The sequence below is a fragment of the Schistocerca cancellata genome, chromosome 2 (genome assembly GCF_023864275.1).
Source record: "Schistocerca cancellata isolate TAMUIC-IGC-003103 chromosome 2, iqSchCanc2.1, whole genome shotgun sequence".
NCBI classification, from domain to species: Eukaryota; Metazoa; Arthropoda; class Insecta; order Orthoptera; family Acrididae; genus Schistocerca; species Schistocerca cancellata.
In genome coordinates this window covers 835,671,725-835,688,067 of record NC_064627.1, presented here as the reverse complement: position 1 = coordinate 835,688,067, position 16,343 = coordinate 835,671,725, and the positions used below count along the sequence as shown (strand labels likewise).

The 16,343-nt window shown below is 39.3% G+C and overlaps 1 protein-coding gene across 2 annotated transcripts in view; it reads left to right on the top strand.

Moving 5' to 3' along the window:
• The first annotated feature begins 4,842 nt into the window (after positions 1 to 4,842).
• Positions 4,843 to 16,343, top strand: part of LOC126162741 (uncharacterized) — a 44,921-nt gene continuing 33,420 nt past the window's right edge. For both annotated transcript variants that reach the window (XM_049919413.1, XM_049919412.1), the window contains exon 1: positions 4,843 to 5,295. In XM_049919413.1, the coding sequence (XP_049775370.1) occupies positions 4,969 to 5,295 (327 nt within the window). In that variant the 5' untranslated portion in view covers positions 4,843 to 4,968. The remainder of the gene's footprint in view (positions 5,296 to 16,343) is intronic.

The window sequence follows — 16,343 nt, the reverse complement described above, 5'->3', positions numbered from 1 at the left end:
GGTCTGACACACCGGTGTCAATGTGTTCTTTTTCCATTTCCAGGAGTGTACATATGATTGGGATCTTGTACATTTGTCTGGAAAAATAAAAATCCACAAAACTTCCACTTACCAAGAAATATGGGATGTAGACTAGTGAAGGCTTAAACATCATTTCGTTCTTGCCTAACCTGTACTTATTATGCACAAAACAAGAAAATCCCACAAAACAATTCTTCCTGTTTTCTGCAACTTATGCATAATATTATTATTGGCAGTGGCTATAGTTGTGTAAATACATTGATATGCATAACTATTGGCAGTGGCTGTAGTTGTGTAAATACATTGATATGCATAACTGTTATACAGCAGGTGCTATTAATTTCACACTCTCAAATTTATCTGAATCTAAAAATCTGTGGACAGCCAGAATGTATAGTTACTCACAATCCGCCTCTGGTGATACCACTAACTATATCAATGTGGTTTTTTGAATGCTCATTGCTCTTTAATGCAGTTAGAGTAGCTACTATAGAATCATTATAGTGTTTACATCTTGCCTTGTAGCAATTATTAGAATCCTTTGTTATCCATGAACGAAATATTGTATCCTCCTACCATGCAGAGCGATACTGCTGAAGCCTGTGATGACGTTTCTTGCTTTTTGGCAACTGACCTCTTCGCGCCTTCTTTTTCTTTGCCATAGAAATGCTGCACATCGCTTCATCACTACTTGACATTACACCTACTTAATAAATTACACAAAACGTATGTTGTTTGACAGGGCGTGTTACATACCGAACAGTGGACAAAGGGTGTCATTGAGAAATCCCTATGCAGTAAGCAGTCAGTTTTCAACTGACCAAGAATTAATTACATGTGGTGTTCCTCAAGGTTCCAACTTGGGCTCATTGCTTTTGCTTGTATACATTAATGACTTCTCATCTGTTACATTGCCACATGCTAAGTTTGTTTTGTTTGCAGATGAACAAACATTGCAATATGTAGCAAGTCAAGTACAGATTTAGAAATAGCTGCTAATCAAATTTTCACTGACATTAATAAGTAGCTTAAAGCTAATTCACTGTCATTAAAGTTTGATAATACCCACTATATGCAGTTCAGAACCTAAAAGAGATTTCCTTCCAGCATGTGCATAACATATGAAGACATGAAGATCGAAGAGATTGACAGTGTTAAATTTCTGGGATTGTAAATCGACAATAAATTCCGTTGAGAAGGGCAGACCACACAGTTGGTTAAGGGCCTAAACAAGTCTGTATTTGCCATAAGAATTACGTCAGATGTAGGAGATACAAATATAAAAAAAAAACTTGCATACTTTCATTCTATTATGTCATGTGAGATCATATTCTGGGGCAAAGCATCAAACCGAGCGGAAGTTTTTGGGGTGCAAAAGCGTGTGATAAGAATCATTTGTGGTGTGAATTCAAGAAAATCCTGTAGAAACCTGTTGAACGAACTTTGTATTCTAATCACTGCTTCTCAGTGAAATTTGTTGCAAATAATACATTTCTGTTCCCAACCAATAGCTCAGTACATAGTATCAGTACTAGGACCTAAAATCACTTACCTTGGTTCAAAAAGGGGTCCAATATTCAGGAACACAAATTATCAACAAATTACCAGCAACCATTAAAAACATGGTTTTAGATAAAGCACAGTTTAAGCAGAGGTTGAAAGACTTTTTGATAGGCAACTCCTTCTACTCCATAGATGAATATCTAACAGAGAGTGTTAAGCCAGCTTAAGTAAAAATATTTGTTAGATTTCAGTTTTGATAGCACTTTGTCAAAACAGTCAGAATTGGGTATTTTGTGTATGATAAATGTATTAATAGTGCGTAACAGTGTTTCATTCTGACAACGTGCTAATTCTGTAAATATTTGCTGTTCCAGTTTACCACATTGTATTCACCTATTTCGACAATTTCCGGACAAATGATTGCGGTAGTAAGTATTAAGGCCCGTCCACACACAACGACCTGTCTGCCCAAGACATCACATCTGCGCATACAGATCGTTGCGCGTGGACAGAAGATTTGCACTTACCTGAGGTGTGTGCAAACCTGGAAGTTGGAGTTGGAGGTTTGAGCGAAACCTCTCAAATCTGTGGGTTCAAACCACATCTGCGCAGACAAGTTGGAGCGTGTGGACAGGAGATCGCCGCAAATCTGGCGCGAAACAGCTGTTTGCTCAGTCTAGTGTTTGTATTTGTGCGCACAGGGCATTAAAATGGCTGATACTCGTTAGTGTTCTCGAGAGTTTGTAAGTGAATTCATTGAAATAATAGAAACCACCCATGTTTGTGGAAGATTAAAAGTAAAGAATATAGTGACCGAGACAAAAAGACAGCAGCATACAATGCTCTACTTAAAAAATTGCGGGCAGTTGACGCCTCGGCAAACAGAGAAAGAGTAATAAAAAAATAAATTCGTTGCGAACTGTTTACCGAAAAGAGTTATCCAAAGTTCAGAAATCTAGAAGATCTGGTGTAGGAGTAGATCAAGTATACCAGCCAACATTATGGTATTTTGATCTGGTTGGCTTTCTTAGTGATCAAGAAACGCCAAGACCAAGCAGGAATACAATTGAAGATGAAATTGGAATGTCAATGTGCGAGGAAATGAGACACGAGGTAATGTAAAACAATATATTTCACATATGTTTATCAAAAGTTTATTCAAAAGAATATATTTGTGTGCAAACATAATAGAAAATTAACTGCTGTTATAAAAAGAACTCATCCTTCAGGACAGCATAAATAGCATCACATGTGTTGGGTATTATTTCACTCAACGCTTGTTTCGATATTGCAGTTGAAAATTCCAAATCCTTGTAGCTCTTTCCTGTTGCAAGGAATCTTAATGTTACCGCCAGCCGTTCATGAGGAGAAATTGCCCTTCTCATACAAGTATTTTTTCTCATAATATGAGGGGTTACAAGCTTTAAGAGATAATTATAAGTTTCGACACCCATCCGCAAATAATTTCGCCAGTCGCTAGGTTCGCCCTGCAATTCTCGCCGTAAATTTACGTGAGAAAACTGCTTTCGCTTTAGCAACCACTGTCTACACCATTTTGACCGCTTTCTCTGTTTCCTACGGTTGGTCTGAATGTTTTTTTGCAACACAAGTTGCGAACACAGACCACAATAGACTTCCTCCATTTCTATATTTCAAAATAACTTAATTAAATTTTTGACATTTGCGGGGAGTGTAGTCGCTTGCCACGATATTTCTTTTCTACACCGACAGATGGCGGGCGAGTAGTAGATTGGGGTTTGTGACGTGTGAACATACCACATTTGCAGCAACCTTGATTTGCAGCGATCTTTTGCATGTACAGACATCTGCGCCGATGTCTGCGCAGACAGATTGTTGCGTGTGGACCGGACTTTATACTCAATTGTTTTATGTTTTTATGTTTACTCTCTGACATATTCCACACCCACGAGAATCATCTCATTTTTTGGATCTAAGGAACGAAAACTGAATCTAATCTAATAGAACCTGAGAATGATTGTTAAATAGCTCATAGCACAGCAGCTGCCAGTATAACCACGTGTAATGAGAACTAATACATTACATGAAGCACCTATCAGAAATCCATTGTTAGTTATATACTTAAGTATTAAGCCGAACTGTAATGTACACACTGAGCTAAAACAAACCTTACTGCTAAACAAGGTCCCTGCTTGGCGCATGTATCGGAAGACGAGCTTACACTCAGCAAAATAATCTTAATGTGAACGTAGTTAATTGCTGGGCTTCTGCTTCGTAATCATTTCATAGTAGTCTAATAATATATGCAAAATTGATTGGTTTCGCAACAGTGCCTCTATCAGAAAGTGTAACTCCCAAAATTATCATATTTTAATGTATAATCATCCACTTAACATCGTAAGTCATACAGGACTTGAAATTACGAGATTCGTATTATCTTTATCTTACACTTAACAACTCTGCTTAGTAATTTGTGCTGAGTGATGTCAAAGGCCAAGGCATTTATTAGTTAGGGGACTGATGACCTCAGATGTTAAGTCCAATAGTGCTGAGAGTCATTTGAGCTTTTATAAGTTATACACTCCTCCTTGTCTGCCTCATCGAGTATGGAAGCCATGTCGTACTGTGCAAAGAGGTTGGCGTCAATACAGGGCATCTCAGAACTTCTTGCGGGAAATTTTTTAAACCATACAATATTGTCGTTATTTGTGCACGACTTGTGTGTCCCCATGCGTTAAAAGCGATTTGAACTTTAAACAACTGAGGAAAGTTTCAGTTGACAGTTAACTGTTGCACAGAGGGATCAGCGATTTCGTAAATCGTAATACCGTCACTCGAGTTCTTCATGGGCACAATGTAATCTAGGATGCCTCATATGCCCACAAAATTATTGGACATTAAATTACCTGGGATAAGAAAAAAAGAGAAGTTGAAGATCTTTATAATACGTGCGTAATATTAGTGTATTATTTGGGTCCATTAATTAACAGTCCACTGATATTTGAAGAACATTTGTGTAAGGTATCAGAAATTTCCACTACAATGGAAACTTTTTTTGTTCTTGTGTTCTAACCGCATGTTGAAATTTTGTTGGCTAATGAGGTGTGTTTACTATTTCAATAAACAATCAAAAATATCAACCCATTTTTCTGTGGGTTGTTACATTTCTAGGACTACTGACACGGTCATGAAAATCATTGAATTTTAAGCAAGCACTATTACAGGATTTCGTTCTCGGTAGTTCTAAAGTGGTAGTTCTCCTTTAATCAGAGTGTAATCTGCTGAAGAAGTCTGGTGTACGAGCAGTTATCTCTGCTTAAATTTGCAGTGTCGCAAGATGTCAACACAGTCGTCAAAACATTAATGGCCTTGAAACGTTTGTCAAGTTTGACGTTATTTTATGCGTTTGCCACTCACAGCTGTCAGAGTGTATTTGTTTGAGGTGTATTATATCGTTCGTTGGACATGTCATCAGTACTCGAAAATGCCTATTTGCGGCATAGGCTGAGACAAATGGATCAACTGTATCCGGAACCTTCAACATTTGGGCACTGTGACTGCACATCATATTCTTACTTTGCTCTCTCTTTAGTCCTGTTTGTGATGGGGGCCGTAATAACCGTGCTTGCTCTCGGAGACGCCGACGGGTACCTATTTTCTAACTTAGGTCACATGTGGCTCGTCGGGCCAATTTTTATTTGCTCTGGACTCATGATTGCAGTGAAAAGTATTTTATATCTCAGAAGAAAAAGTGTCATCCAGATGTTACTGCGGCAGCGAGCGCTATTAAGGGTATGTTCTATTTCTGTGTGTTGAGGTTTTGCAGATTCGCACCAGTAATAAAATAAAGTTTTCAGCCTGTCGACGATTTATGTTCCTGAAGTCTGATGTGTTAATATGAACAAATTCTGCAGTCCTGGTTCTTTGAGAGAAAAAATTTAGAAATAGTGTTATTGACTTTGAAGGGTTGATTTTTTTGAATTGTGATTAATGAATGCTTTGGCCATCTCACCGTTAGAGTTTCTTAGTTCTTACTTAGGAGGGAGGAGGTGAAGTACAATGGAGCTGATATGTGCAAGTGTTCAAGATAGGTGACAACACAGTATTAAATGCTATTTTTCAGCTTTTCGTGAAAGAATTCATATTGATCGTCACTATAATTCCATAGCAGTGTCTACATAGTGAAAATTTTATATTACGGCACAGATCACTGTTTTCATAAAAAAATCTTTTTTTCATAACATATTCATTAGCTTTGTTAGCTCTCAACTGAACTATCACCTTGCAACATAACGTGGGTCTCGGGCAATGTTAGACATAAATCTCATCACCATAAGTGTCATTTGAAAAAAGTCTAAAATAGAATGGCATCTTCAATACACAAATCATCTCCACTACACCAATGTAGGTCTAGCACACAATATCATCTACAGTACCGTCCAGAATACTTAAATGACATGTTGTTAGAGAACACAGTTGTTATTAAATCTAGAGTGTAGAAACAAAAACACAGATGCCAGGTGCATAACGTCACTCTTAAAATAATATGCCAGCTATTGGTGTCATGGCTACCATGCAGCTCCCCAAGTATAGTCAGAGATCACTGTGTGTGTGTGTGTGTGTGTGTGTGTTGAATTGATGGAACCCTATTTCCCTGATACTTCTCCTTTTATTTGGGAACTCTTCATATCTGTGTTTGTTACCATTATGGGTCCTGGCATTGTGGGTCATAAACACAGCCTTTCTGGGGCCTCTCTGCGAGGATTGGACTTCATCCACAGGAAGAAAGGTAGTTGTGTTGGGTAGTAGTACTAGTAGTAGTAGTTAAACGTTGACTTGTGATAACTCATTGTCTTAGACGGGGCATCTGAAATTATGTTGAATACTTCATTTTACCCTTAGTGATATAATGGTTGTTTAGTACCATCCTTTGTCCAGTATGGTATTTCAAAGCCTTAATTTTAGGCATTGAAGAGACTTCATGTTGCTACTCTTTATCTGCCTCCAGATGGCCCTCAGTCTCCTGTCAAAAGTGTCTATAAAAGATAGGTTTCCTCCTGTCAGTGGTTTTGGTAATTCAGGAGGTGAAGTCATTTTCCTGCCATATATAGCACTTTGCTCTGTGCTCTCATACACACAAGCAGATTTTGTAGTGATCAGCACATAGAACATGTCCTTAAGAATTAATACTGAAAAATGGTTCACTTTTAATTGTAACTGTATGTACATCCTCAATGGGAAATCTGGAACTGTTTGATTTCTTACTACACTGTCTGTCAGACAGCAGCAAACAGTTAATAATCTTCAAGGACTTCAGTATAGATTTTCTAAAGTATTCTGACCAGAAAAATGACCTAGGAACCTTATTTTCACCCTACAATTTGATCTCTGAAATTAACTTCCCAACATTGGTGGTTAAAGGCAATAGAACCCTAATTGACAGTGTTTTCATTGTTGAAACTCACGGCAAGAAAATAGCTGTTTACACAATAACAAATGTTTTCGCGGATCATGATGCACAGTTAGTTAGCATAAATAAGATAGGGCCTTACACTATGGGTACTCCTCAGTGAAAATCAGTTGAAATAATTAAAGACTCCAGGACAAATGTGTCTGAGCACACTTCACAAGGATGACCTGAGATGAAATTTATAATGAACCAAATGCTAACATAAACTTTAATCTGCTCCATGATAAATTAATATTATTATTTGAACAGCTGTCTTTATAAGCTAATCAGAAAAGGAATTGTACAGCTATGTAAACAACCATGGATCACTAGGGGGATTGAAGTATCTTGTGAAAGGAAAAGAGAAATGTATCTGTTGGTAAGAACAAGTAGAGGGAACAAACATGAAAACAGTAAGACCCATTTCCCGCACTTGTCCCGTTAGTGTCATTAGGCTTCTTGTGGAAAGTGTGTGTGTTTGTTTTTTGTTTCCGCCATATTTGTGACGTCATGGGTCAAAGCAGACGGGCGGGATCGGACGCTTCCGTATTTCCAGAAGGTGTACTGAACTGATAGGAAAAAAAGCATAATACAAACAAAATGGTTCAGGTCAAGATGAATGGTCCAGAAACAAGAAGTGCAATACAGAGAAGCCAGGAAGAGAAATGGGACCATGGTGAAATAGTTAGTGCTGGACTGTCAAGCGAGTGAACTGTGTTCAAAGCTTCAAAGTGCCATATATATATATATATATATATATATATATATATATATATATATATATATATATATATATATATATACACACACTCCTGGAAATTGAAATAAGAACACCATGAATTCATTGTCCCAGGAAGGGGAAACTTTATTGACTCATTCCTGGGGTCAGATACATCACATGATCACACTGACAGAACCACAGGCACATAGACAGAGGCAACAGAGCATGCACAATGTCGGCACTAGTACAGTGTATATCCACCTTTCGCAGCAATGCAGGCTACTATTCTCCCATGGAGACGATCGTAGAGATGCTGGATGTAGTCCTGTGGAACGGCTTGCCATGCCATTTCCACCTGGCGACTCAGTTGGACCAGCGTTCGTGCTGGACGTGCAGACCGCGTGAGACGACGCTTCATCCAGTCCCAAACATGCTCAATGGGGGACAGATCTGGAGATCTTGCTGGCCAGGGTAGTTGACTTACACCTTCTAGAGCACGTTAGGTGGCACGGGATACATGCGGACGTGCATTGTCCTGTTGGAACAGCAAGTTCCCTTGCCGGTCTAGGAATGGTAGAACGATGGGTTCGATGACGGTTTGGATGTACCGTGCACTATTCAGTGTCCCCTCAACGATCACCAGTGGTGTACGGCCAGTGTAGGAGATCGCTCCCCACACCATGATGCCGGGTGTTGGCCCTGTGTGCCTCGGTCGTATGCAGTCCTGATTGTGGTGCTCACCTGCACGGCGCCAAACACGCATACGACCATCATTGGCACCAAGGCAGAAGCGACTCTCATCGCTGAAGACAACACGTCTCCATTTGTCCCTCCATTCACGCCTGTCGCGACACTACTGGAGGCGGGCTGCACGATGTTGGGGCGTGAGCGGAAGACGGCCTAACGGTGTGAGGGACCGTAGCCCAGCTTCATGGAGATGGTTGCGAATGGTCGTCGCCGATACCCCAGGAGCAACAGTGTCCCTAATTTGCTGGGAAGTGGCGGTGCGGTCCCCTACGGCACTGCGTAGGATCCTACGGTCTTGGCGTGCATCCGTGCGTCGCTGCGGTCCGGTCCCAGGTCGACGGGCACGTGCACCTTCCGCCGACCACTGGCGACAACATCGATGTACTGTGGAGACCTCACGCCCCACGTGTTGAGCAATTCGGCGGTACGTCCACCCAGCCTCCCGCATGCCCACTATACGCCCTCGCTCAAAGTCCGTCAACTGCACATACGGTTCACGTCCACGCTGTCGCGGCATGCTACCAGTGTTAAAGACTGCGATGGAGCTCCATATGCCACGGCAAACTGGCTGACACTGACGGCGGTGGTGCACAAATGCTGCGCAGCTAGCGCCATTCGACGGCCAACACCGCGGTTCCTGGTGTGTCCGCTGTGCCGTGCGTGTGATCATTGCTTGTACAGCCCTCTCGCAGTGTCCGGAGCAAGTATGGTGGGTCTGACACACCGGTGTCAATGTGTTCTTTTTTCCATTTCCAGGAGTATATATATATATATTTCTGTTCTCGTTATTCAATTTGTGTCTGTGTTGTGGTGTAACGTCTGCTTGGAACAGTGAGGTATATGGGAGGGACCTATGACGACAGTTGATTCTGCATTACTACTCTAATAGCATCCAAAAGGAAGTGACTTCTGAATAGGAATCACAAGCATTTGATGACAAGGCAACAAGTCATCCAAATCTTCCATAGGAAAACACATTTGATGTTTCATATATGACATTAGTGACAGTATGTGTCTCATATGATAGGAATCTCTTATTGATGTAACTTATTTGTATGATTCATAAGCGAGTGAGATATGCCTCCTTACCCAATATAGGTGGCTATGAAGTCTTTCGTGACGTATTTCTTGAATAAAAATCTCTCGGTGTACATGCCACGTCAATTCAGGATAAAACTCCAAGCTTTCAACCACAACCTGCATGGTTGTTGTCAGGGCTAAAACTGACTGTCGTAAACTAGCGAGGCTCCCACTTTTTATATGCGAAGGACAGCTTCTGATTGGTTGGAGTATGCCATAGCAACGGCGATATGGCCCGTAGTGGTGCCGTCTGCTTCCATAGATGTAGTTTCTATCCAGCGTTGCTTGCAGCGCCATCCGTTGAATCAGGAGGTAAAGTGCGGGAAGTTATCCTCTGCGATTTTTCTTTATCCAGTGCACTCTTCCAGGTGTTGCTAAGTGCATAGGCGTTGTCTCTGTTAAAGTTATTATTGCTAAGACTAATTTCGACAGCTTCCCGGATAACACAAGTCCCAGTAATTCGATGTGTGGGCTATTACTCTGGTTTCTTCAAATAAAATCTTATGCTTGTTAAGCAGGCTATGCTCAGCCACCACTGATTTTTCCAAATACCTGTATTTCAGGTGGCGCTGGTGCTCAGTGCAACGGTCGGCAACGGTTCTTACCGACTGGCCCATGTAATTCTTGCCACATTCGCAAGGAATACTATAAATTCCCGGCTCCCTTAAGCCGGGACTATCTTTCACTGGTCTCAACATTTCCTTAATTTTCCTAGGTGGTCGGAAAACTGGTTTAATCCTTGCCTCTTTAGGACTCTGCCTATCTTGCTTGTTGTAGCACTGCAAAATGGAAGCCGCGCTATGTGTTGGTCCTCTTCTTGTTTATGGACGGCATCGTGTCTTACTTTCTTGGACAATACTGATTTAATTTCACCGGCAGAGTAACCATTCCTCTTGAAAACAGTCGTCAAATGGTTAATCTCGGGACCGAGGTGATCCTTGTCGGATCCGGGAAGCTGTCGAAATTAGACTTAGTGATAATAAATTTAACAGAGACAACGTCTATGCACTTAGCAACACCTGGAAGAGTGCACTGGATAAAGAAAAATCACAGAGGATAACTTCCCGCACTTTACCTCCTGATTCAAGAGATGGCGCTGCAAGCAACGCTGGATAGAAACTACATCTATGGAAGCAGAGGGCACCAGTTCGCTACGTGCCATATAGCCATTGCTATGACATACTCCAACCAATCAGAAGCCGTCCTTTGCGTATAAAAAGTGGGTGCCTCACTAGTTTATGACAGTCAGTTTTAGCCCTGACGACGACAATGCAGGTAGTGGTCGAAAGCTTGGAGTTTTCTCCTGAATTGACATAGCATGTACACCGAGAGATTTTTATCCAATATAGGTGTTTGTATGAATGTGAAAGTGATCACTCCCAAGGAAATGGAGAAAACATAATAGTTTGTCACATAAGCTGCGACAAATGAATGTGACGGTTTCACAATCACACAGTTACTCTGTACTCTGTCAAAACATATGTTTCTAAAGTTTTTGAAGTTGTGTCCATTTTGGAAGTTTTGACTCATGAATTCCTTTGTTGTAACATAGTTTACACCTGTTTATTTGTTGTTTTCATTTCTGTGACATGTCTTTGTGATATCTCGCTTGCTCTCACTATTCATTACATTTACTTCTTACCACATGACTCGTATTCAATAACCAATGTACAGCATGACAACTGCCAAGACTACAGAAAGAGAACAAACATTTCAATGATCTACCAGAGAGTTCATAATGTTGTGAAAGAAAAAGAAGTAAATGGCATGAGGGAGTTTTGAATCTGGCTCACCTGCTCGGCAGTCCAACACCAGGACCACTTAACCACAAAGCCATTGCTGTGCTAGGCTGCCGTTTATTCCTCTACTTCTTCTTGCATCATTCACTGTTTCTATTTTTTTTCCCTTCTTCTTCCGCAGTTCAGTACAACTTCCTCCTGTGTTCACGCTTGATCTGTGTTCAGTTTTTGATGGACTATCTAAACCGGGTGGGGGGGGGGGGGGCTTGCGATGGGGGGTTTCCCTTGTAAGAAAAGTTTCTGAAAAACCAGGGAACATGCACACGTAATGTCAGAAATCAGTAATTCTGGCAACAGATTTAAGGTTGTGTGGAATGAGAGACAGGACAACTAGCTATAGAACAGGATAATATCATTATTGAACTGAATGGAAGGGCTGTAAATGAGTCACAGGTAGCAAATATATTGAAAATCATTTCTTAAATATAGTAGAAAGTATAAGGACAAACAGTTACAGAGAAAACTCACCAAAATTCAGTCATATAGATGTATCATCTACTTATCCTTCCGAAATTAAGAAAATTATGTATTTTCTCGAAAATAAAAGCTCATCTGGTTTTGGTTGTTTTTCCAATAGACTGCTAAAGATTTGTTCACTGTAAGAACTCCTGTCTTTTCTAAAATGTGTAATGCATCACTAACTCAAGGCATTCTTCCAGAGAGACTGAAATATGCCATTATCAAACCACTCTTTTAAGAAAGATGACATTTTCCAAAATTTTTGAGAAGGTAATGTCTTGTAGAACAGTATCCCACCAGAGCAACAGTAATATCCTCAGCAACTCGCAGTTTGGCTTTCAGAAGACTTGCTCTATTGAGAATGCCATTTGCATGTTCACTCACCAAATTTACGTGCATTAAGTAACAAAATAGTTCCAGTTGGTATTTTCTTCTACCTATTCTTCTATTGGACTGCATGAATCACAATATTCTCCTAGATAAACTGAAGTTGTATGGCATTGATGTTATAGCCAGCCAGTGGATAATGCCATACTCAACCAGAAGAGTGTAAAAAGGGTCATTCCATGTCAGTTCAACCAGGGGCTCCAGCTCATAGTCTCAGATTTGACTGAAATTCAGGAGGCCTACACTAATTCTACCATATGTGGAACACTCATGTACAAAGTATTAGTTTTTCCTGCCAATTAGTTCCAGAATTATGACTTGTAAAAGAAGGTGGCGTGACCCGGAAATTGCAACCCGCATCTGGCAATCTATCTTCAGACCCAACTTCAGGTCTTAATAACTTTGGAACTATTCCATACAGTTGAGTGAAATTTCTACAACCCAGTAACATTGATTTAGAGAACACACTCCATGAATCAAAACACCAACAACATATTTCTGAGGGAAAATAAAAAATTCCAAAATGTGATGAAAAAAATGCAATATGTTAAAAGGTACATATTGTAGGTGCCCTCTATGCCAAATATAATTCACTCAAAAAGGGTATAATTTTTTTTTTTTTTTTTGGTAAGCTTAATGTGGCCTAAACATACAAAGAACTCATCATGCCCATATCAGTCACAAAAACTGAGTTACATGCACACGAAAATACAAAAATTTGAAAAATTACCTGAAAAACATTGATTTTTGAAGTGTGGTAGCACAAAAGGGACAAGTGGTATCCAAGCCAAATTCCACACACTGCATAAGTAGATCATAATGATATATATCTCAAAATTTCAGGATGTTATTGCAAGACATTTGTGTACAATGGAAGTTGACAGATGTATAGATTACTTTCATCACAGATATTGTCTAGGAATTTAAAGATTAGAATATACAGAACTGTTATTCTACCAGTTATGCTGTATGGGTGTGAGACTTGGTCTCTCACTGTGCAAAATGAAAAGCCGTTTCAAGTATTTGAAAACAAAATTTTGAGGAAAATTTTCGGAGCAAAAAGGGATGACATTAGCGGAGAGTGGTGAAAACTGCATAACGAAGAGGTTCACGAACTCTATTCAAGCCCTGACATAATCAGTATTATTAAATCACGTAGGCTGCGATGGGCGGGTCACGTAGCTCGAATGGATGAGGGCAGGGCAGCGTGCAGAATACTGGTAGGGCACCTAGAAGGAAAACGTCCTGTGGGGAGACTGAGGCATAGATGGGAGGTCAATGAGAAGGCCGATTTGAGGAGCCTAGGTATTGAAGGTGAATGGAAGGAAATAGCCCAAGACAGGGACAGATGGTGAAAATACGTTGCTGTGGTAATGGACTCTAGAGTCCAGTATGACCAGTGAGTGAGTAAGTAAGTAAGTAAGTATAAGTTTATGTAGATGCAATCAACAATATAATGCTGGGATCACCTGAATTTTTCAAGGAACTCCTTGACAGAATAGTAGGAGCGACTTATGAGGAAACTCTTCGGTTTTGATTTGAAAAGCATGTGGATTAGTGCTAAGTTCTTTTTATTCTTGAGGTAGCTTCTTCAAAATGGATGCAACAGTATACTGCACACCTTTCTGCACAAGAGTCAACGAAGTGCGATCCAAATGCACAAAGGATTTCTGCTCAGTATTAACTGAATCAAAGCTGCTAATTCTTGGTAATACGATGATATTGTTAACAAGAAATGACAGATATTGAGAGGCCAATGTCAGAATACGCAGACTAGTGAACAGGGATCGACAAGAGGTTCGCAACTTTACACCACTTATTGAATGAACCGCCCATTTCTGAGCCAAAAATATCCTTTGAGAATGGGAAGATTTTCCCCAAAATATAATCCCATATGTCATAAATGAATGAAAATAAGCGAAGTACACTACTATTTGCTAATAATGCAACTTCAGTACATCTCAGAAAGAATTGTCAAACCAAATACTGCAAAATTAAATATTAAAATTCATATAATATTGTGGGGTGTACTCATCCATTCCTTTTTGTAGATCCGCTGCTGCAACAGTCACTGAGTTACTTTATGTCCACTGTAACTTGGTGTTTTATTCCAAGAATGACTAAATTGAACATTATGTTTCAGAACTTCTTTTTTATTATATCACCTAGTTTTTAACCATTTTATGTACACTGGTGTAATAATATATAAGTCTTCTTACATATTCCATACAATTTGCCAAGTCTGACATGCATACTGCATGAATTTACATAAAGTACTCAGTAAGCAATTACATGCTTCATGTACAAAATCTCATAAGACACTGACGTACACCTTACTTCATCAATTGGTCATAAAGTACTGACCTTCTTGTGCCTACATGCCTGCCCCTTTTATATACAATTCCGAACAACCCTCGGTATTATCTCAAAATTAATGACTCATTTCAACAGTTGCACTAGCTCTTATAGAGCAAATACATAGATGAATTTTCAAGCAGATAACATTTTAAGTGTGTACAAATGCTCAAAATATGAAGTATTAACAATATTTTCACTATTTTTATTAAATACAAAAGATATATGGTTCGGAAAATGTTCCTACCAATGTATATGTTTCCAGGTCTCCCATTGAATGTGGCAAAATAGGTCTTTTATTTATTAGTGACAAAACCCCAAAGAACTGCCTATGTTTACATGCCACTTATAACATTTTTGCTAATTACATTTTATTTTCTAATCAGTTTTGATTCTCTCAGTTGGTTTTTCCCTTAAATACCACAGATTTTAATTTAAATACTGTTTTAACACAAATCTATCTCAGTTTCAAAGAAATGGCTTTGACCATTGTACTCGATCATTTGTTCTAGATTTCACCTAATTACATTAATCCTAAATATTCCTACCAATTACAGTACCTATATGCTTCAATACAATTATAATTTAGTAACCAGTTTCATTGTAACAATTTTATAAGTATAGGTTTTCCTGTACCACTACCCCCCCCCCCCTTTTTTTCATAATTGATTCCTGTTTACTTCAAATTGGATCAAAAAATATGTGTTTTAAATGGGTTTCAGTGGACTGTTAAATCTCACATTAAATCTTTGAACAAGATCCTGAACGTGGGCTTTCCACGACAGTTTACTACCTATCTGAAAAACCTAGAAATTGGAACTGTTCAGTTTCACTAATTACATGCCCATTCTGTTAAATTAAAAAATCGAGGTTTGTTGAATTGTGTGTTAGAAACTGTAAAAACTGAATCCCACTGAGATTTAGTGTTAGTTTATTTTCTGCAAACCATGAACTGCACTATTTGAAACAGTGTCAATGTTGCACACATCCTTTACTACCAAGCTAGTGTCATCAACAAACAGAAATATTTTAGAATCACCTGTACTGTTAGAGGGCATATCATTTATATAAATAAGGAATAGGAGTGGCATCCCCCATTTGATCGTACCCCACTCAGGCCCCACATCATAGCCATTCTCAACACTGGATATGACCTGTTGCTGTCTGTTGTTAAAGTAAGGGTTGAACCAATTGTGAGCTACTCCCCGCATTCCATAATGGTCCAACTTCTGGAGCAATATTTTGTGATCAACACAATCAAACACTTTAATTTAATCAAAAAAGATGCATAGGGTTCGAAACCTTTTGTTTAATGCATCCAGTACCTCTTGGAGAAACGAGAGTATAGCATTTTCAGTTGTCAAACCACTTTTCCAACCGATCTGTACATTTGACAGCAAATTATGTGAAGTAAAATGATAAATTATCCTTACATACACAGCCTTTTCAATAACTTTAGCAAACACTGATGGCACAGAAATAGGTCTAAAATTGTCTACATTAACCCTTTCTCCATTTTTATAAAGTGGCTTTACTACTGAGTACTTCAATCTTTTGGTAAACTAATCACACTTAAAGGAAAAATTACAAATATGGCTAAGAACAGGGCTAACATGTGCAGCACTATACTGTAATAGTCTGCTAGGCACTCCATTATATCCATGAGTCCTTAGTTTTCTTTGATTTAATTATTGACTCAATCTCCCCTGTGTCAGTATCACAGAGGAATATTTCAGATATCAATCTTGGAAAGGCGTTTTCCAATGGAGTTATATGATTCCCTGTAGAAACTAAGGTTTTATTTAATTCACCAGCAATGCTCAGAAAGTGATTCTTAAATACT